Genomic DNA, 23,040 nt, shown 5'->3' with positions numbered 1-23,040 from the left:
CCGAGACTAAAACTTTAGAACTTTATGGCAATAAAGTAAGAAATCTCTCACAGTAGACTTGACATGAATCTTAAGCATTTATGCTTTAAAAGCACACTAGTGCTAATAAGCAGCTGTTTATTCAAAGCTATGGTAATTGGTATTATATACCATTTCCTTCCCTGCAGCAATCACTAGTTCCAGATGTGTGACCTGTAAATATGATCTTATAAAACAACAGCACACTCAGAGGCACGACCTTATTACTGCTCCGAAAGAACACAGAGAATGCCACAAAATGGTCAAACCACAAGGGAGGAAAAACAAAACGAGCAAAGAGGACCTCTGTGCAAAAGCTAGGCTATAGAGCCAACTTGGCGTATTTTCTACTGGCGGTAACTATAACCTATAAAAGATAGATGCTGGAATTTGCAGGTAAGGGGTTTAAATGATGGAATGTACTATTAGAATATAAATATTAAAAGAGGAGTATGGCCAAAGATTTTTTGGCCATGCTTCTCCTCTGGGTCACAGGAGTCAACTTACTTTTGCACTCCTGTGAGCCAGAATCAGCTACAGTCCGCTGTTGCCTAACGTCACAGAGCTGCTCGAGGCTCTGGAAGGATCCCAACAATAATGTTGGGATCCACCCAGATGCCTGACTGGCAGTTGGCTCAGCCCCTCAGTGCACTGCGAGAGACTGAGCGAGGCTGTCCTGCCCCCTCCACAGCCCTGCACTCCAGTGAGTGCTGAGTGCTGGAGGGGCAGAGCAGAGAGCCAGAGACTGACAGTCACTACTCTCTGCTCAGAGCGGACCGAGAACTGAGCGGTCAGCTGTCATGTGATGGCTTTGTTCTCAGACTTAGAGCCAGCGGGGGAAAGCTGCAGCATCACACCAATGTTGCAGTAGAGAGGTAAGTATGTAGGCTAATTTATTTCAGAAACCCACAGTTCTCCTTTAAGGTATGTAAATCAGGTAATACAAGCTACTTTTTTTTTAGCCCCTGCATGGCTAATACAAGCTACTTTTTTTTCTATTTCATTTAATTTATGTCTAACAATGTTCCGTCTGCCATGCTTTTGTCCCCGCACCCCCGTATTAGCATGTTATTGCAAAAATTGTTTAAATACAGTTTAAATAATGGACAATGTGTTATCTCTTTCTCCAGAACTGTTGTTACAATGCCTTGAAAATGTATTCATACCCCTTGAAATTATCCACATTTTGTCATGTTACAACCAAAAACATAAATTTATTTTATTGGGATTTTATGTGATAGACCAACACAAAGTGGCCCATAATTGTGAAGTGGAAGGAAAATGATAAATGGTTTTCAAATTATTTTTTTGCACAAATAAATATCTGAAAAGCATGGTGTGCATTTGTATTCAGCCCCCTTTTTTCTGATACCCCTAACTAAAATCTAGTAAACCAATTGCCTTCAGAAGTCACCTAATTAGTAAATAGAGTCCACCTGTGTGTAATTTAATCTCAGTATAAATACAGCTGTTCTGTGAAGAGGTTTGAAAGAGAACATTAGAGAACAAACAGCATCACGAAGGCCAAAGAACACACCAGACAAGTCAGGGATAAAGTTGTGGGGACGTTTTTAAGCAGGGTTAGGTTATAAAAAAATATCCCAAGCTTTGAACATCTCATAGAGCACTGTTCAATCCATCATTTGAAAATGGAAAGAGTAATCAGAGAAGCAGCCAAGAGGCCCATGGTAAATCTGGAAGAGCTGCAGAGATCCACAGCTTAGGTGGGAGAATCTGTCCACAGGACAACTATTAGTCGTGCACTCCAAAAATCTGGCCTTTATGGAAGAGGGGCAAGAAGAAAGCCAGAAGAAGTCTCATTTGCAGTTAGCAAGAAGCCATGTGAGGGGCACAGCAAACATGTGGAAGAAGGTGTTCTGGTCAGATGAGACCAACTTTTTGGCCTAAAAGCAAACCGCTGTGTGGTGGAAAACTAACACTGCAGATCACCCTGAACAACTAGGCAGCATCATGTTGTGGGGATGCTTTTCTTCAGCAGGGACAGGGAAGCTGGTCTGAGTTGATGGGAAGAGCCAAATACAGGGCAATCTTAGAAGAAAACCTATTAGAGTCTGCAAAAGACTTGAGACTGGGGTGGAGGTTCACCTTCCAGCAGGACAACGACACTAAACATACAGCCGGAGCTACAATGGAATAGTTCAGATCAAAGCATATTCATGTGTTAGAATGGTCCAATCAGAGTCCAGACCTAAATCCGACTGAGAATCTGTGGCAAGACTTGAAAATTGCTGTTCACAGATGCTCTCCATCCAATCTGACAGAGCTTGAGCTATTTTGCAAAGAAGAATGGGCAAAAATGTCACTCTCTAGATGTGCAAAGCTGGTAGAAACATCCCCAAAAAGACTTGCAGCTGTAATTGCAGCGAATGGTGGTTCTAAAAAGTATTCACTCAGGGGGGCTGAATACAAATGCACGCCACACTTTTCAGATATTTATTTGTAAAAACTTTTGAAAACCATTTATCATTTTCCTTCCACTTCACAATTATGTGCCTCTTTGTATAGGTCTATCACACAAAATCCCAATAAAATACATTTAAGTTTTTGGTTGTAACATGACAAAATGTGGAACATTTCAAGGGGTATGAATGCTTTTTTCAAGGCAATGTAAATATCACATCCTGTAAAGCAGGAATTGACAAATCACAGTTCCAAACCAACCATAAAACATCACCTGGAAACCAGAAAACATTACCCCTGCTCTAAAGCCAGAAGCACTAAACTGCCTGGAAGACTGGACCTTGTCTTGGGTTCCTAGCAGAAGTGTGCGATAGCCTGTCGAAAACTGCACAGGGAAATTTCAGGGATTTCACTTTAATGGACCTGCTGTGCAACAGAAGCTAAAGCTATTTTGTCAAAAATTGTATGCTTGATGGACTTATAAATGTCATCTGTACTAATGAATACTGTAGAACCAATATTTTTAAAAAATATGTACTAAAGTGGCTGTCCTTCTTCTAAGAATGCTACTTGCCTGGCTATCTCTGTCTTCCATTCTTTAACTAACCTAACCTATGCACTTACCTGTAACAATGAAAATTAGAACAATGAAATCCAAACTGACCTGCATACTTGTTCCAAACAAAGTCCATTTTCATTTCATTTTCAGGAGTGCTCAATAATGGTTACCCACATGTGCCTTTTTTTTTTCTTAGTTTGTGTTATAAAGTTTTGTAAATAAGTGATTTTTCTCCTTCACTGATGTGTGCTAATGAGGCTGCAGTGATGGGCCCTGATAGGCTGCACTGATAGGCAGCACTGATGGGCACTGAAAGGAAGCATTCATATATGGCACTGATAGGCGGCACTGATGGGCACTGAAAGGAAGCATTCATATATGGCACTGATAGGCGGCACTGACGGGCACTGATTTGCGGCACTGAAAGGCAGCTCAGAAGGGCACTGATATGTGGTACTGATGTGCACTAGTAGACACTGATATGTGGCATTGATGTGGCACTGACAGGTGGCACTGATGGGGCTACACTGATCATCAGTGCGCTGATGATCAGTGTACATGTCCCATCTGAGGAATGCCGATTACCAGCATTTCCTTATTTACATGTGATCAGCTGTGATTGGACACAGATGATTATATGACAGAGCCAATGTCATCGACTCTTTCCACTGATCAGTGATCCGTTGTGTCCCAAGGACACAACGCACCACTGATCGCCACGCTGAGCGCACCCCGGGGCATTCACTCTCGGTTAGAGTGGGAGGACATCATATGACGTCCTCCCAGAACATGAGAACCGCCGCCCGTCCGTCATTTCCTTATATGGTGGGCAGGAGGCCGTTAAAGTTGTCCTTTAACAGTTATGTAGAACTCTCCACCCTACAACATTTCACTCCATTTACCTATATGAAAAAGGCACCATTCATCTTACCAAGATTCTTCTGAGTCACCAACTGAACTGGCAGACAAATGCACAGTTACATTTTAAATATGAATACAAATTTTATGAAAATGAGAATTTTTTACCATTGCTAGCAAGTAGACTTTAGCACAAAAAAAAAGATTCTGTAGGTCTCTTCTGGAATAAAATCTTCTCTGCTGGTTGCCAGGCAAATCTCTTTGGTTGCAAACTGAACCGTGCATGCGCATGTCTGTGTACAATCCCAGTATGTTGTGGTTGCCAGGAAAAAGTTACACGTGTTGGATTTACATCATCTCCAGCAAGCTAATCAAGATGGCTGAAGACGACAAATCTGGAGGAAGACTGAGATGTCAGAGGTGGCAACGGAGCAAAGAGGGAAAGTGCAGATGTTGAAATGCTGGAGGGGGCTTTGGGAGGTTTGTGTGCCATTGTGTATAAACTCGCATAATATGGTAAGAGCCCTGGGGATTCCTGATATCTTTATATAGTTAATCAGGTTGAAAACAAGACACATGTCCATCAAGTTAAACAAATAGAAAAAATTACCAAAGAGGAAACCTCCATAAACAGAATCCTTACCCATAAGTTGATCCAGAGGAAGGCAAAAACCCTGTTAAGCATGGTCCAATTTGCTCCAACGGAAAGAAAAAATTCCTTCCTGATCCCCCCCCCCCCCCCTTTCTTGGAGGTAATCGGTTACTCCCTGGATCAACAATCCCTGGTGTTATTATTTATAAGTGTTACAATCCAATATGTTTAGTTTAACTTTAATTACTATGAGAGAGACCACTATAATACCTTTGATTTTTTATTTTTACTACAAAGATTATGAATTGAATATACATACTTATGAAACCTCCCAGCTCTGTCTTCATTGTCTGCATAGAGGAACATTTTCAGAGCATAATTCTCCACGTGAGCGCTGCCAACGATTTCCTGAGTTATGGACTCGCAGTCTCCAAGCTGTTTCTTTAGCTGCATGAAAAAGCGTTCCTCATTAAATTGTTGATCATTTAGGTTTAAAAAGAACAATATATACAATATACACAGACAGACCTGACCCATTATTAAAATTCACAGTTTATATAAATCAGTAGGATACATGTCAGGATTATCAAATCACAGTAAAAACATTTTCTTTCTTGTCAAGAATAAAAAAAGTTCTGTTCCCAGCTTCCAGCCTTGATCACATGGTCAATCGATACTACAGATACACTATAGGACAAAAATGGCAGCTACAAAGTGCTGATATAATCACATATTATACTGATGACATTTTTAAAACAATAATGCACATTTATATATTTATCGATGACACTTGTATAAATAAAAATATTGAAATTAAAAATACCTGAATAAAAGCGGTAGCAAACCCAAAAGTAAACATTATATTGCAGCTTACCAATTCTTAGATTTGATTGCTGCATTCGTTTTCTGTTTTAGGCTTTCTTTCCCTTATTTTCACACAGTGATCCCTGCCCGTAAGTCTATTTTTTTTTTTTCAAAAGAACAAGCTCTCTTGCAGATGTAGCAGTTAGAGCAGGGGTGTCAAACTGGCGGCCCTCCAGCTGTTGCGAAACTATAAATCCCATCATGCCTCTGCCTTTAGGAGTCATGCTTGTAACTGTCAGTCTTGCAATGCCTCATGGGACTTGTAGTTTAGCAACAGCTGGAGTGCCACCAATTTGACACCCATGAGTTAGAAGGATGAGTGTGCCCATTTACTGAAGAGGGTAGAATTTGGAAATCCCAGTGGTAAAAATACCTTTAATAGTGAAAATTCATGGTTTGTAATATATTACATAGTGCACAGGGTTCAGAGTGAAATCTTGGAACTTGCCATGATGTTTGTGGCACAGCGGAATGTAAAGCTGTAACCTTCTATTTGTTCTAAGCTGTCATATGTAGTTACATTCACTTCTATGCAAAATGGCAAAAGACAAAGAGAAAGCACAGTAAATCAAATTTTGACTAAAACAGCATTATACCGCCACTTTTCTGAAATACTGAAGACAACTAGTATTAGCAAACTCTTATTCTCAACATACCCGGACTTTACTCTCAAATGAAGCCCTACCAGTTTCCCACATCCCTACCCTTCCCAGTGCTGGTCCTGTTCACAGTAAACTCTTCATGTGAGACTAAGTGCGGCTAACTTTCACTCTTCCTTCCAGGGATTCTTCCTTCATATAAGGAAATCCAAGGGACTGCAAACTGGTTGGGTACAAAGAGTTTATTTCTTCAGTTAAATGACCCTACATGCTGAAGGTATTATTCCTCCATTACTTTCTTAAAGGAACTTTCTGCCACTAAAACTGTGAAAAAGCTAAATGTTTGTTTTACCTGTGCAATTATAAGCTCACCCATATATAGGGCATAACATTTTCACCAATTTACCACTTCCCCTATAAAAAGTATTAACCTACATCCTCCAGTTTTTCAGTGTTGCCAATGTTTCATCATGCCTACAATGTATATTAAAATAATATTAAAGTTTACTTTTTTGTTTATTAGAATAAATAAAATGTTATACTTACCTACTCTGTTCAAGGATATTGCACAGACCAGTGGCTTACCTCCTCTTTTTCAGTTTTCTGCTGGTGCTGTGCGCTCTTCCTCTTCTCTAAGGGTCCCCTAAGCAAGCCGTGTGCTCAGGGGGCACCTGGGTGGTCCCCGCTTGCTCCATCAGACCCCCGCTCATTTCACACAGGATTTGACTGACAGCAATGAGAAGAGGAAAAGGGGAAGGGAAGAAAGTGGGGAAGCAGCCAGGCAGAGCGCTGGTTCAAGAGAGGACTTTGGTAAGTGTTTAGGGATGGGGGGAATCTATTGTGTTTAAAATCACTTAAACTACAACGTACAGAAAAGTAGCAGTGTGACTTTCAATCCTTGGCCTTCTTGTTTCCGCTCATATACAATGGCTAGGATGTGGTACCCAGAGTATGTTACTTACATCTGGAAACAGTGCAAGATAAACCACAGCAGTATTAATTTATTTTTTTCTATCAAATTTACTAAAGTGTTTCTAAAGTGTATAGCCAAAACTTTTCTTTTTTTTGTCCTTTGAAAAATATAAAAATTCATGAATTCAGAAACAGTTGGGTTGTATGCTGCAGCTTCCAGGAGGTTTGGACACTGGTAAAACAGAAAAAACCATTGAAGGCTAGCCCCAGTATAACTCAGGCTCTAACCATCATGCCTCAGTTATTTGCTGGTGTCCTAGGAGGTTGGATGCCTTTCGCCCTGCTCTGATGAGAAAAAATCTTATGATATTTTTGCTAACATTTTTATCCCTATTTTTAATTTTATGTTTTCTTCAATCAAGGTACTCAATACAATGTATATATTTTTTTAAAGTTGGACTTCAACCATGCTGCTTTAGCTAGTTTCTACACAGCAGCTATCTGAATCTGCATATCCTCAACAACTTTAGAGGCTGTACCTGGGCCATATCCCTCAGACCTAAGATTTCGGGTATTGTCTCAAATGTGATCTTCAGACATTGGTTTCTGAATGTGAAGCTTACCAAACCTTTGTTTACTGTGATATTTAGACACAGAGAATCATCTGATTGTGTTCCATTGCCTATCTACAGTGACATGGTCACCTTCGACCACTTGCAACCCCCATCACCAGCTGTTTACGCGTTGCGATTCTGAGAGGCCTTGCCTAGCATTGGGCCTAGCTGTTGACCTCCACACAGTGCAACATGTCTGCATAGAAGAGGCCAGCCCTGATGTTACGGGTGACCACAGTCCATACTCTATTAATGGCTCTGGGGGCATTTACAAAGTAACCCCACATACAGCTGACAACTTTAATATGGAACCTGATGCCCTATCATCATAGGGTCTTCATCTTTAGAGTCTATTTCAACTCCATCAGGCAAGGCTGGAGCTCCCTCAAGTCAACTATGGACTTCCTAGTTTTTTGTGCCCAGTTACTGGATATTTCTCTCCATAGGGGTTTTAAGTGCACTGTGACATCCTTCCTGGCAAAGTCTGTCTCTGACCCTCCTGTGACCGTGAGCCACACTGGGCCTGCAGCACCTGTTGTCATTTCTGATTCAGAATCTCAGCAGCTGGGAGAAGCTGCTTTTTGGTTCAGTCTCCTGCAGTTAACTCACACATAAAAGCATTTTTTCAAACCTTATTGATGCAAAGCACATTTCTAATTTGGAAGATCAGCCTGCTGTTCCAGGCCTTGGCTCTTTTTGATCTCCTCTGGTTACAAAGACCTTTCCACTATACCCCGTGTTTGAGGACTTCCTGTATGTGGACTGGAAACAACACAAAAGGTCCCGGGACCAACCTGTGACTGTTCCCATTTGAGAAACACTCACTAATAGGTGCTCTTTACCAAATGTGGATACTCATACAGAGGTACCACTAGAAGGGTCGAGTGTATGCTTACTGTGAGGGACTTCCCTGATAGGAAGTTAGATCCCAATTTGAAATGACATGCACAATGCAATCTCCCTACCTCATAGCAGCAGGAACAGCAGCCTGTAAAGGAAAAGTATACTTTAGACTCATTTCTAGTAGTAAAAGTTGTTCATTGGATTGCTTTATTTCTTCACACTATCTTGTGTTTTCTGTGCTGTCCATTCCTTTTCTTTTTTCTTTTATGTTTTATTTGCTCTGAAGTAAAATGGGTCTTGCTGAGAGAAATATCAAATGCAGCACAAGTAATTTTGTAGGGAGCTGTTGGGAACACAAAAGTGGAAGTGTTGGCTTGTAATGGGGCTGTAATTGCTGTGATCTCTATCAGTAGTATAAAATGTCCCCAGTCTCCAAAAACTCCCATAGCATGTCTGCATTCTCTGACTATCTCTTGCAGGATGCGCAGTTGCATGTCTACAGTCTGACAGCTTTCTGTAGAATTACATTCCCTGAATATTATATGTGGCCCCTTGGTAATGTCAGGAACCACACTTTTGACCACCACTGAACTAATGTTTGCAGGATTAGTCAACCAGTTACCAAGCAATAAAAACAAGGACCATCCTTCAATGTTATAGTTGTCAATGTTCCATCACGCATGCAATGCAATGTTAACAAATATGTTTAGAAAGTTGGCAGCGGGATTACTATTTATTTTCCTCAAATGTAGCAAGCACAGTGAACATTGAGTCAGGTGTCAAAAATAAAATAGGACAGTCCCAATGCACACATACCTGCGTCAACGGATGGCTGTATTTGTAAATGGGTGCTGTAGTCACCATCTGCTGGAACTAAGATAAATCAATGTGTGAAGAACGTCACCAGCACACCAAAGATCTCCATGAAGGGTCCAAAGTCACACTTGAAGCCCCGTATATGAAATATATTGACCACCACTGACCAAATGTTTGCAGGATTAGTCAACCAGTTACCAAGCAATACAAAAATTCCAAACAAGGACCATTCTTCAATTTTAGAGTCTTGTCAATGTTCCGTTATGCATGCAATGCAATGTTAACAATCATGTTTAGAAAGGTGGCAGTGGGATTACTATTTATTTTCCTCAAATGTAGCAAACACTGTGAACATTGAGTCATGTGTCAAAAAGGTCACATTACATGCTAGTGAGTCATCATCTTTACTCTCCCAGTAGAGGTTCAATGTTTTGCTTCACTAATGCTACTGACAACACTTCTCAAGGAAGACTAAACTGGTCAAATAATTACCTTTCTTGAAATGAATCCAACATATTTCATAGCAGATTTAAGGTAGGTATGGCAATGTAACGTGAAAACATTTTTTTTTCGGATCTTTCAGAAACCTCTCCTTGAAAAGATTAGCAGGTGGTAGGTGGAAAGTGTTAACTACACTTACCTATGCAAGTAGTATTCATTTAATATTATGTTATAACTGAATCCAATATAAGCTAGTATCATGTAAATAAATAGAATTTACACAAATCACTCTATTGGTATAAACTCAGTAATAGCATTCTGCCATTTTTATTCATGGATTCTTTTGCTTTGATTATTTTGCTTATTGATACATTTTTTTTCTCAGTAATTTCTCAAATTAGTATTTTGACTTTGTCTGGGTAAACAAATTTAAAGTACAGTATATCTATAGAAAAAAGTCCAATTTATAAAGACTTTCCTTCACATTCTTTGACCAAAATGTTGCTTATAATTTATGCAAACCTAAATTAGGAATAGTCCATTCAGTTCCAGAGAAAGGAAAGAAAAGCAGTTTTCTTAGAAGTTGAGTCACTCGATTTTTTCCACATTTTTTCTTAAAATGAAACTTCGCACCTTTTTTTTTTTTTAGTTTGGACACTTTTTTTTTTTTGTTTAAGTATAGCTGTGCCCCTGTTGAGTAAATTCAAACTTCTTGCTGTGATGACACTCTTAAGCAACTACATTTAAATATCCACACATGGGATCATGTGAATGTCTTAATATAATTAAGCAAAAAGTTACAATTCATGTAAACAAATACATTAAGAAAAGTCGCAGTGATAAAATAACACTATTTTTTTTTTTAAGAATAAACAAACACTTAGGGGCATATTTATAAAGCAGTGAAGCGAAGCTGGCTTTCACCAAATATTTACTGGTGGTGAATTAAATATGTTAGTTTACAATAAATGCACAAGGAAGACTCACCTGCATGGAATGTCGGATAAACTGCTTAACATGCCCTACTATAATGTCAGTGTTTTTTATTAGTATGAAGATAGGTGAACTGCTGTGACCGGTTTAGTAGCAGAAAGATTAATCAGACTGTGGTTTCTGTATTTGAAAGGCTTCTTTTAAAAGATGTCTCAGAATACAAGAGGCCTGAAGTTTCCTAATAAAATATAATAAAAAAGCAAATAGCACCAGCACAGTTACAACAGGTGGACTTGGAGCCCATAAAAAGACTTACTGTTCACAGTAGAGGAAATCTCCAGTTATTTCGCAGAAAACAAAAAACAGGATTATCGCACATCCTACTGGCCTTCAGTTTTTAAACTGCCAAGAGGGTTTAAATGGGGGCTTTGAGCCTAGGATTGCTTGTGTTTTCTTAGCGAGTGTACATATGCAAAAATTCATCTTGCAGACTAGACATTTACTATATTAAAATCTCTGGCACCTTTTCTCGTAAAATACACAGGGGGATGTCCAAGATAGCCTACTGGATAGGTCAACGTCCAGTGCTTAAGAAGAGCTGTAAGCTAAAGCACAAGCATGAATCCAATGCCTCTAGCCATGTACAGTACACAAAAAACAGTTTAAGAAATTGTTAGCAATCACCTTTTAATTTAACCTCTTCCCTTCCGGCCCATTGACGATAAACGGCCGGATGGGAGCACTGCCGATGCAGGGGGACGTTTCTTAGTCCTATTGCACACTGGATGTTTTTGCTGATGCTATTTTTGGCTTTTGATGTTTTTTTCTACAGCTAGTAAACCCCCCAGCATGTGATCCTATGTGTCCATGCACACATATAGACTGTAATCAACGTTTTTTGGCAGGGACGTTTTTTGGCAGGGACGTTTTTTGGCTTGAAAAAAAACCCAGGACTAGTGGGTTTCCAGAGGAGTTTTTTAGCTGTACAAACGCTCTAATGCTGAAAAACATGGCAAAAAAATGCTGCAAACCAGCATTTTTGGACCAAAAACATTTTTTTTTTTAGCTAAAAAGACACGTTAAAAAAAAAGCAAACGTGGGAAAACACCGCCAAACACTAAAGCAAAAACACAAAAAAAAAGCTGAAAAACTCACGTTTTTAACGCAACTTTACACAGCTAACGTTACCAGAATTATCAAAACACCCAGTGTGCATGGATACTAAATGTCCCCCTGCATCTATTGCCTGTCAATTCCATACAATAGTAAAATCAGTCATTTGCACTACAGCCTGTGTAAAACTTAAACTGCAACATGCTGTATACCTAAAACTGAACTCCAGTCAAACAGCTAAATACATAAATGAAAAGCACATACAGTTGTGTTCAAAATAATAGCAGTGTGTTGAAAAAAGTGAATAAAGTTCAAAATCCTTCTAATAGCGTTTATTTCCATATACACAAATGCATTGGGAACACTACACATTCTATTCCAAATCAAAACATGAAGAAAAATATATCAAATTTGTGTTGTTCCTCTAAACAAATTGAAGAAAAGTGAATATTAGACTGTTCAAAAAAACAGCAGTGTTTGTATTTTTCCTTACAAACTCAAACATTCACTATATAAACTGAAAAATGTTTGAAGATTTTGCTTTTCTTTGAATCACTTAATTAATATTTAGTTGTATAAGCACTGTTTCTGAGAACTGCTGTACATCTGTGTTGCATGGAGTCAACCAACTTCTGGCACCTGTGAACAGGTATTCCAGCCCAGGATGATTGGACTACATTCCACAGTTCTTCTCTATTTCTTGGTTTTGCCTCAGAAACTGCATTTTTGATGTCACCCCACAAGTTTTCTATTGGATTAAGATCCGGGGATTGGGCTGGCCACTCCATAACGTCAATCTTGTTGATCTGCAACCAAGACGTTGCACGTTTACTGGTGTGTTTGGGGTCGTTGTCTTGTTGGAACACCCATTTCAAGGGCATTTCCTCTTCAGCATAAGGCAGCATGACCTCTTCAAGTATTCTGATGTATTCAAACTGATCCATGATCCCTGGTATGCGATAAATAGGCCCAACACCGTAGTATGAGAAACATCCCCATATCATGATGCTTGCGCAACCATGCTTCACTGTCTTCACAGTGTACTGTGCTTTGAATTCAGTGTTTGGGGGTCGTCTGACAAACTGTCTCCGGCCACTAGACCCAAAAATAACAATCTTACTTTCATCAGTCCATAAAATGTTGCGCCATTTCTCTTTAGGCCGATCAATGTGCTCTTTGGCAAATTGTAACCTCTTCAGCACATGTCTTTTTTTCAACAGTGGGACTTTGCGGGGGCTTCTTGCAGATAGCTTGGCTTCACATCTTCTAATTGTAACAGTACTCACAGGTAGCTTTAGACCTTCTTTGATGTTCCTGGAGCTGATTGTTGGCTGAGTCCTTGCCATTTTGGCTATTCTTCTATCCATTCGAATGGTAGTTTTTCGCTTTCTTCCACGTCTTTCAGGTTTTGGTTGCCATTTTAAAGCATTTGCGATCATTTTAGCTGAGCAGCCTATCATTTTCTACACTTCTTTATATGTTTTCCCCTCTCCAATCAACTTTTTAATCAAGGTACGCTGTTCTTCTGAACAATGTCTGGAACGACACATTTTCCTCAGAATTTCAGAGAGAAATGCACTGTAACCAGCATGTACAACATTTGCTGCCTTCCTTCCTTAAATAAGGGCAATAATTGCCACCTGTTTTTCAAAGAATAAATGACTTCACTAATAGAACTCCACACTGCTATTATTTTAAACATGCCCCTTTCAATTAGTGATTCAATTACACAGAATCAGCAGCATGCATGTCATGACTGTTGGGTCTGTTGGATTTCTATTACTCCACTACACCTGCTAGTAAATTATTTGCCATGTAGAAATATCATTTCTACCAAAAACAGTGATTGATCAGGTTAGTGATGTCTGACTGCTATTATTTTGAACACAACTGTATATGGGAGCCGTTTTCCCTGCTAAACAGTTTGCACTCTTCATCCAAACCGGAGATTTACTAAGCTCTACCACACAGCACAACTAGATAGGTGAAACGCAAGCTTGCATCTTTTTCACGGGTGTCGGTCTTTGGCCGTCTTCATTGACCAGCGTGGGATGATACATGCGCAACAGTCAGTCATCCTGCCGCACATGGACTTTGCCAGTTATGTAAGCTGAGCTGAGCAGCACAACTCAGTTTAAATGCCGGGGAATGTTACAAGAAAGGAGGTAGGTATATTGTGACAGCTGAACTTTAGTTCCGCTTTCAGGATTACAGTGGTGTCCTTTCACCACAATCAGCTGATTGGCCAGTGAAAGTGAACCAGACTAAGGTTATTCTTCTCCTCCCTCTGCTCTCTACTCCTTTCAGAATTTTCCTTGTCAAATTATCTGCACAAAGCACACCTTTCTATGAGGGGTATTCTGCTCAATTTTGGAGATTCCTCTAACTTCCTGTTGCATCTTGGCGTCAGAAAGTGGAAAATTTCACCAATGGTACACAGGCAGCAAAAAATAACCCAAAAACCTGACAGAGAATGTAACCCTTACTTACTACAGGTGAAACTTGAAAAATTAGAATATCGTGCAAAAGTTCATTTATTTCAGTAATGCAACTTAAAAGGTGAAACTAATATATGAGATAGACTCATTACATGCAAAGCAAGATAGTTCAACCCGTGATTTGTCATAATTGTGATGATTATGGCTTACAGCTCATGAAAACCCAAAATCCACAATCTTAGAAAATTAGAATGTTACATGCAATCAATAAAAAAAGGATTGTACATAGAACAATATCGGACCTCTGAAAAGTATAAGCATGCATATGTACTCAGTACTTGGTTTGGGCCTCTTTTGCAGCAATTACTGCCTCAATGCGGCGTGGCATGGAAGCTATCAGCCTGTGGCACTGCTGAGGTGTTATGGAAGACCAGGATGCTTCAATAGCGGCCTTCAGCTCTTCTGCATTGTTCGGTCTCATGTCTCTCATCTGTCTCTTGGCAATGCCCCATAGATTCTCTATGGGGTTCAGGTCAGGCGAGTTTGCTGGCCAATCAAGCACAGTAATCCCATGGTCATTGAACCAGGTTTTGGTGTTTTTGGCAGTGTGGGCAGGTGCCAAGTCCTGCTGGAAAATGAAGTCAGCATCCCCATAAAGCTTGTCTGTGGTAGGAAGCATGAAGTGCTCCAAAATCTCCTGGTAGACGGCTGCGTTGACCCTAGACTTAATGAAGCACAGTGGACCAACACCAGCAGATGACATGGCTCCCTAAATCAACACATACTGTGGAAACTTCACACTGGACTTCAAGCATCTTGCAGTGTGTGCCTCTCCATTCTTCCTCCATACTCTGGGTCCTTGGTTTCCAAATGAGATGCAAAAGTTGCTCTCATCAGAAAAGAGGACTTTGGACCACTGAGCAACAGACCAGGTCTGTTTTTCTTTAGCCCAGGTAAGACGCTTCTGACGTTTGTTGTTTAGGAGCGGCTTGACAAGAGGAATGTGACATTTGAAGCCCATGTCCAGGATCCGTCTGTGTGTGGTGGCTCTTGATGCACTGACTCCAGCCTTAGTCCACTCCTTGTGAAAGTCTCCAACAATTTTGAATGGCCTTTTCCTGACAATCCTCTCCAGGCTGTGGTCATCCCTGCTGCTTGTGCACCTTTTTCTTCCACACTTTTCCCTTCCACATAACTTTCTATTAATGTGTTTTGATACAGCACTTTCTTTTGCAATTACCTTTTGAGGCTTTCCCTCCTTATGGAGGGTGTCAATGATGGTTTTCTGCACAACTGTCAGGTCAGCAGTCTTTTCCCATGATTGTGATTCCTACTGAACCAGACTAAGAGACCATTTAAAGGCTCAGGAACCCTTTGCAGGTGTTATGGCTTAATTAGCTGATTAAAGTGGGACACTTTGAGCCTAGAATATTGCACCTTTTCACAACATTCAAATTTTCTGAGATTGTGGATTTGGGGTTTTCATGACCTATAAGCCATAATCATCACAATTGTGACAAATCACAGCTTGAACTATCTTGCTTTGCATGTAATGAGTCTCATACATTACTTTCACCTTTTAAGTTGCATTACTGAAATAAATGAACCTTTGCACAATATTCAAATTTTTTGAGTTTCACCTGTATATACATAACTATAAAGGTTTGGGTTCGGGATCCACTTAGGATTACAAAGCCGTATATAGTGTACAAGGTGTGACAATTTAATTCCCGGAATGCCTGTGGCGTAGTATTATGGTGGTAAGTCATATAGCCTTTCACACTCAAAGGTGTTCTGGCATGTTCTAAAACTCTCCTGGGTTGCAAACGAGTCGGCTCTGTCTTTACGGAGTAGTAGAAGAAATGTTGCGCTACTGGCGGAAAAGTGAGTGACAGCACTCTGGAGGAGCGGACTAACATCAAATTTTGTGTGAAAATTGGCAAAAATGTGAGTGAACATTTAGCTCTGTTATAACAGACTTTTGGTGAATATTCCAAGGAAGAAATCAAGTGTTTTTTAACCGGCATGGACAGTTTAAGGAGGGGTGGGACGATATCTATGATGATGCAAGTGGGTAGCCAAAAACACAAGGGATGGATGCAAATGTGGACAGAGTGTGAACCTCATATGCTCAGATTGAAAATTGAGTGTGTGAATGTTGGCAGAAGAATTGATCACGAACAGGGAATCGGTGCAGCAGATGCTAATGGAGGATTTGGTAATTAGAAAGATTTCTGCAAAAATTGTGTCTCAAATCTTGACAGAACATCAGAAAGAACGTTGTCTTCAAATTTTATCCGATCATTTTGCAGTCTATTCCATGAACTAGATTATCACAACTTGTATGTAGTGACTCCCACAAGGCATTTAAGCTTTGCCACGTGGGGGGGGGGGGTACTACATACACATGTTATTGCCCTAGGTTCACACCTAAGCGTTTTCCGCAGTGTTTTGCAGCAACGCACTACAGTCCATTTAACATGATTTCCTAGCGAACACGTTCACATTTCCATGTTTTCACCCAGTGTGTTTTTTGTAAGGGGCCAGGGACCTTTTTTTTAATGCAAAAAGTAGAATTTTTGGCTTTATAGACTTCAATAGAAACGCTGCAAAAAAGCATGTCGTGCTTACTGTGTTTTTGATGCGTTTTAAATACACCTAGCAACAAGAAAAACGCAAAACGCATCAAAAACACAGCAAAAATGAGTCAAACCCATGTGCAAAAATGCAACGCAATGCAGAAACGGACCAATCACAAACTGCATAGGTATGAACCTAGCCTTAGCTCTGACTAGAGTTCATTTTTAAATATACTATTGCATGCTTCTACTAGCCCTGTGAGAATTTGAGATTTCTGACATAAGGCGGCAATGCTAACCACAGGCTCCTAATTCTGTGGCAGAATTGACACCGTACCATGCACATCTGCAGTGGTACTACAGAACAACATGTTGTTGCATAGCATGCTTGCATTTTGAAGTCAAGAATTATGTCATTGCTTTTAACGAGTTGCTACATCTTCTACCCCACCCACAGTTACTAAATGATGCAGATCACAAAATAATGGTATGGCATCCCAGTTACCAGTAAAAATATTCGCTATTCCAAGTATTTAGCAATAATCTAAAAAAAAATAAGATAGCTGTTTATATTATGTAGCTGCATTGCAACTTAAGTGTGAAAATGTAAAAGTTTACTTTAAAGTTTTTAGCAAGCTTTATTACAAATTACCGTTTTTAGATTAAAAACAAAAGGTAAAAGACAGTTTCTGCAAAGTAAATGGTTAGCAGTCCAGAAATGTAGTACTCCAAAGACAGAACTACATGTCTCAACATTCTTTAGTGCCCCAAGGCTGACAGGAGCACAGCCTGATGTTGATGGATATATTTATTTTACCTAATAACAAAGTCTGATATAAGACTTTTTTTTTTAAATGTAAATAAAAAATAATTAATTCTGCCATTTTTTCTACACAGGCTCCAGTTTCTGAATGTTTTGCCTACTAATACAGTTTCTTTGGGCAAGTTCTCCTTCTCAGTAAGTCAACTCAGATCAAAATAACTAAGTAAAATACAGTATATTTGTAGGGGAAATTTGCCAGTTGCTTTTTTTTTTTTACCAAAAGCTTTGATAATAACTTTTGCCAACCTAGGTTTAAAATAATCCATTAGTTTCCACAAAGAAAGCCTTATCATAGTTGTGATTTTACATGGAAAAGAAGTAAATACATATTCTGGCTCTTTAACATTTCAAAAATCTCAGTTCTCATAATTAAAAGGAGCAGTGAAAAACAGTAACCTATGCAAACCCAAATAAGGTGCAAATCAGAAGTATTTTAACTTCCTAGGGATTTGCATCACTCATACAAACCATTTGTGCATATACAGTGTGTGAGTGTGTGTATATCTCTCTATCTATATATATTATCTATCTATATACACACACACACGTATACACACACACTTTTTTATGCAAGTATTAATAGCAACTGAACTTGAGCCATCTCCAAGCTACCTGGTACTTTAACACTGTGGTCATTGTGGTCAGGAGTTCAAAATAAAAACCATGAATTAACTGGTGCCTAAGTGTTTTTTTAAAGAACCCCTTGGTATCAAGGGAGAAGTATACTATAGATGACTTTAAGCTAATTTACATGGGGCCAGAATGTCTAAATGACAGAAAAACTGAGAAAACGACATGATTTCTAGAAAACACGATAAATGTTGATTGACCGTTTATTGGTATATTCTGTATTTTATACACCTAAATATACAAAAGTTATTTTTCACTAGTGATAAAAACAACGTTTCAGTTTCACATAAACTTTATCATGCTGATAAAGTCATATCGACATTCTTAAAGCGGAGTTCCACTCAAACTGTAAAAAAAGAAAAGTCAGCAGCTGCAAAAACTGTAGCTGCTGACTTTTAAAAAAATAGCCATTTACCTGTCCCACGATCCCGCTGTGTCCTCCCCGCAGCCTGTTTAACTAGCCGTCTGGTGTTCCAGGCGCTGGCATCTTCAGTGTGGGCACCCGGCTGTGACAGCTTGCAGCGCGAGAAGCACTGTGCTACCTGAATGGCCCCGTAGTCTTCTGGGACCTGTCATGTGTCCCAGAAGACTACGGGGAGGGAAGGTAGGAGGACAACTCCCGCTTCCAATAGCCTAGGCGAACGCAGCAGAAGTGGGAATGGGTACCTCCCCCCCCCCACTCCCCAAAGGTGCCAATCCTTAATGGGGAGCGGGGGACCAGTCCTTAAAATTGAGCTTCCCCTTTTGAGTGGAGCTACGCTTTAAAACCAAGAACAAAATATATTGTAGTTTAACAGATCTTGGTCCCGGTTCACACTGATGCGAATCTGATGCAAGTTCTGATCAGATTCGAAAGGCAGAGGTTCGCGGGTCATCTGAAAATACATTGTTTTCTGTGAAGGCCAGTCATGTCTACGTGGTGCGATTTTGGTACAGAGCAGGCAATAGTGATGAATTAATAACTGGCATATCTTAAATTCTGAGCTCAGTATTTTAGAGTGCACTGTGTTAAGGTACCATTGCAACTGCTTAATTAGCACATGAACTTGACAATGAATGATGAATGAATGAACTGAAATAAATATAGACACTTGTGATTGTGAAAGCCATGGGGGAAAAAAAAGATTTTCAGTATTCTGGCTTGTTTTTCATGCTGGCAGGAAAAGTACCACCTAGAAGGCTATGCATAATGTCTGGACAGTTTTTACACAGCCCTTTAATTGCTTGTACGAGAGGATAAACAAAACAGACTTCTTACTACAGTTGTTTTCCTGCTAGATGATTCACACAACACCATCAACACAAGAAAAACTCATTAATGTTCTTAGAAAAGATACAAATTTAGAAGATATCATTGATGACTTGGAGTTTAAATGTGTAGGTTTTGAGGATGTAATTGTGAACCTGAACTAAATCTGACATGCACGAAAACATGCACCAACATGGATTAAATGCAATATACAGTTGCAAGAAAAAGTATGTGAACCCCTTGGGATTACGTGGAGTTTTGCATGAATTGGGCATAAAATGTGCTCTGAACGTCATCTAAGTCACAACAATAGAAGAACACAGTCTGCTGAACATAATACTACACAAACATTAGATGTTGCCATGGTTTAATTGCACATAACATGTAAACATTCACAGTGCAGGGAGGAAAAAGGATGTCAGGCCCTAGCTTAATGACTTCTTCCAGAGCTAATTGGAGCCAGGAGTGAGCCAACCTTGACTCCAATCAGTGTGATGATATTGGATGTGTTGCTTACAGCTGTCCTGCCCTTAAAAAACACACACCTGTTTTGGGTTTACTGGTTTCAAGAAGCACTGTCTGATGTGAACCATGCCTCGCAGAAAAGAGCTCTCAGAAGACCTACGATCAAGAATTGTTGACTTGCATGAAGCTGGAAAGGGTTACAAAAGTATCTCCAAAAGCCTTGATGTTCATGTGTCCACGGTAAGACGGACTGTCTACAAATGGAGAAAGTTTAGCACTGTTGCTACTCTCCCTAGGTGTGGTCGTCCTGTAAAAATGACTGCAAGAGCACAGCGCAGAATGCTGCATGAGGTAAAGAAGAATCCCAGAGTGTCAGCTAAAGACCTGCAGAAATCTCTGGCACATGCTAACATTTTTGTTGACACATCTACAATAAAGAAAACATTAAACAAGAATGGAATACATGGGAGGACACCACGGAGGAAGCCATTGCTGTCCAAAAAGAATATTGCAGTACGTTTGAAGTTTGCAAAAGATCACCTGGATGTTCCACAGCACTACTGGCAAAATATACTGTGGACAGATGAAACCAAGACTGAGTTGTTTGGGAAGAACACACAACACTATGTGTGGAGGAAAAAAGGCACAGCACACCAACATCAAAACCTCATCCCCACTGTAAAACATGGCGGAGGGAGCATCATGGTTTGGGGCTGCTTTGCTGCCTCGGGGCCTGGACAGATTGTTGTCATTGATGGGAAAATGAATTCCAGAGTTTATCAAGACATTTTGCAGGAAAACGTACGACCATCTGTCCGCCAACTGAGGCTCTGCAGAGGATGGGTGATGCAACAGGACAATGACCCAAAGCATACAAGTAATTCAACAAAACAATGGCTGGAACAGCACAGAATACGCCTTCTGGAGTGGCCCAGTCAGAATATTGCTACACTGAAACAGTTTTGTGAAGAGGAGTGGTCCAAAATGACTCCAGATCGTTGTGCAGGTCTGATCTGCAACTACAGGAAACGTTTGGTTGAGGTTATTGCTGCCAAAGGAGGGTCAACCAGTTATTAAGTCCAAAGGTTCACATACTTTTTCCTCCCTGCACTGTGAATGTTTACATGTTATGCGCAATTAAACCATGGCAACATCTAATGTTTGTGTAGAATTATGTTCAGCAGACTGTGTTCTTCTATTGTTGTGACTTAGATGAAGTTCAGAGCACATTTTATGCCCAATTCATGCAAACCTCCACATAATCCCCAGGGGTTCACATACTTTTTCTTGCAACTGTACATTGATTCATTTTTGTCTTACCTGCATAAATTCAGGAGTTCTGAAAATGTAAGGGCATTTGTCTATGCGAATACTGACCAGATGTCAGAAAGATGAGCTCTAGTCCACCTCTTTTTTTCTCCTCTCCATTCATCAAAATGAGAGACCACCAGAGAACAAGATATTTATTTATTTGAGCACCCAAGGTTGTGGGGCTGTTGGGACTTTCTAAAAGTTTGCTCAATACATGTAGCAGGATGTTCCACTTACAGTGTAATAAACATAAGCTGTCACCTACAGAGACAGATATGATAGAGGGGCAAATACTATGAGGGGCATTCAAGTCAAACCGGGACTTCTAATTTTACAGGCATAAAAATGGATGCTAGCGTGGCAGTACTACACGCAGTACTAAGTGGCAAGTGTGTCCTATTACTGATAGGTGGTATACGCGTCACAAGCCTGTCCAGAAACTGTTAATCAAGATGGCAGACAACTGTGTTAGTGCGTGCATGGAACAGCTTGTGGTGATGAAGTTTCTTGTGAATGAAGGCGTAAAACCCGCAGATATTTACAGAAGATTTCAAGTACAGTACGGTGATGAGACGCTTAGCTGCAGTAGACATTTGAATGGTGTAAACATTTCAAAATTGCACAAGAGACTAATCTTTCTGTGGGAACAGTGAACACAATAACTCACATAGAGAAGCAAGGATGGTTCAGGCGTACTGACAAGTCATTCGATGCCGAAGCTTTCGAGGTTTTAGTTAAATGCTGGGATAACTGTACAAATGTAGCAGGGCAGTATGTCAACAAAAAAAAAATGAAGTTTCCACTTTATTTGTTCTTTTATTATATAAACTCAAGTCCTGGTTTGACTTGAACCCCCCTCGTATTTATATTTTTATTAATATATGTAATTTCTAACATTTTGATTTATGATTCTTTCAGACATAAACTTTAATGTCTGGTTACTATAACCAAGGATTCCTTTGGACTGCCTAGGATACTGTACAATGATGAAGCAGGATTTTCCAAGTGTATGTATATGGAGGCTTCCACTAGCTCCTGTTCATAGATGAATACATTAACATCTACAGTTGTGTCCAAAATTATTCAACCCCCACTGAAATTGAGTGTTTTGGCCAGTTTGACATTGCTTTTGATCATTCAGTCATCTTGCTTACATTTACATTAAAGAGGCACTTGTAGGTCAGACAAATATAACATAACAGTTATAATGAAATAACCACAAATGTCTTTTCTGTGCTCACAGCATTATCAGTTTTATTCAACCCCCAAGTGACATTCAATCTTAGTACTTAGTACAGCATCCTTTTACAGTTATAACAGCTTTTAAACGTGAAGCATAGCTTGACACAAGTGTCTTGCAGCGATCTACGGGTATCTTCGCCCATTCTTCATGGGCAAAGGCCTCCAGTTCAGTCACATTCTTAGGCTTGCGCACTGCAACTGCTTTCTTTAAGTCCCACCAGAGGTTCTCAATCGGATTTAAGTCTGGTGACTGCGATGGCCACTCCAAAATGTTCCAGCCTTTCCTCTGCAACCATGCTCTAGTGGACTTGGAGGTATGCTTGGGATCATTGTCCTGTTGAAAGGTCCAACGTCTCCCAAGCCTCAGGTGTGTGACGGACTGCATCACGTTTCCATCCAATATCTCCTGGTACTGAAGAGAATTCATGGTACCTTGCACACGCTGAAGCTTCCCTGTACCTGCAGAAGCAAAACAGCCCCAAAGCATGATTGACCCTCCACCATGCTTCACAGTAGGCAAGGTGTTCTTTTCATCATAGGCCTTGTTCTTCCTCCTCCAAACATAGCGTTGATCCATGGGCCCAAACAGTTCTAATTTTGTTTCATCAGTCCACAGAACACTATCCCACAACTTTTGTGGTTTGTCCACATGGCTTTTGGCATACTGCAGTCGACTCTTCTTATTCTTTGGAGACAGCAAGGGGGTACGCCTGGGAGTTC

The 23,040-nt window shown here is 40.0% G+C and overlaps 1 protein-coding gene across 1 annotated transcript in view; it reads right to left on the bottom strand.

Annotated features, from left to right (window-relative positions):
- VTA1 (vesicle trafficking 1) overlaps positions 1–23,040 on the bottom strand; it is a 339,129-nt gene that overhangs the window by 164,582 nt on the left and 151,507 nt on the right. Inside the window, exon 3 of the mRNA XM_089673508.1 lies at positions 4,768–4,895. Coding sequence (XP_089529634.1) covers positions 4,768–4,895 — 128 coding nt within the window. The remainder of the gene's footprint in view (positions 1–4,767; positions 4,896–23,040) is intronic.

Source organism: Staurois parvus, unplaced genomic scaffold, assembly GCF_062004578.1.
Source record: "Staurois parvus isolate SC_StPar_1 unplaced genomic scaffold, SC_StPar_1.0 ptg000139l, whole genome shotgun sequence".
NCBI lineage: Eukaryota > Metazoa > Chordata > Amphibia > Anura > Ranidae > Staurois > Staurois parvus.
The sequence above is the reverse complement of the archived record's forward strand: the minus strand, read 5'-3'. Positions and strand labels throughout refer to the sequence as shown.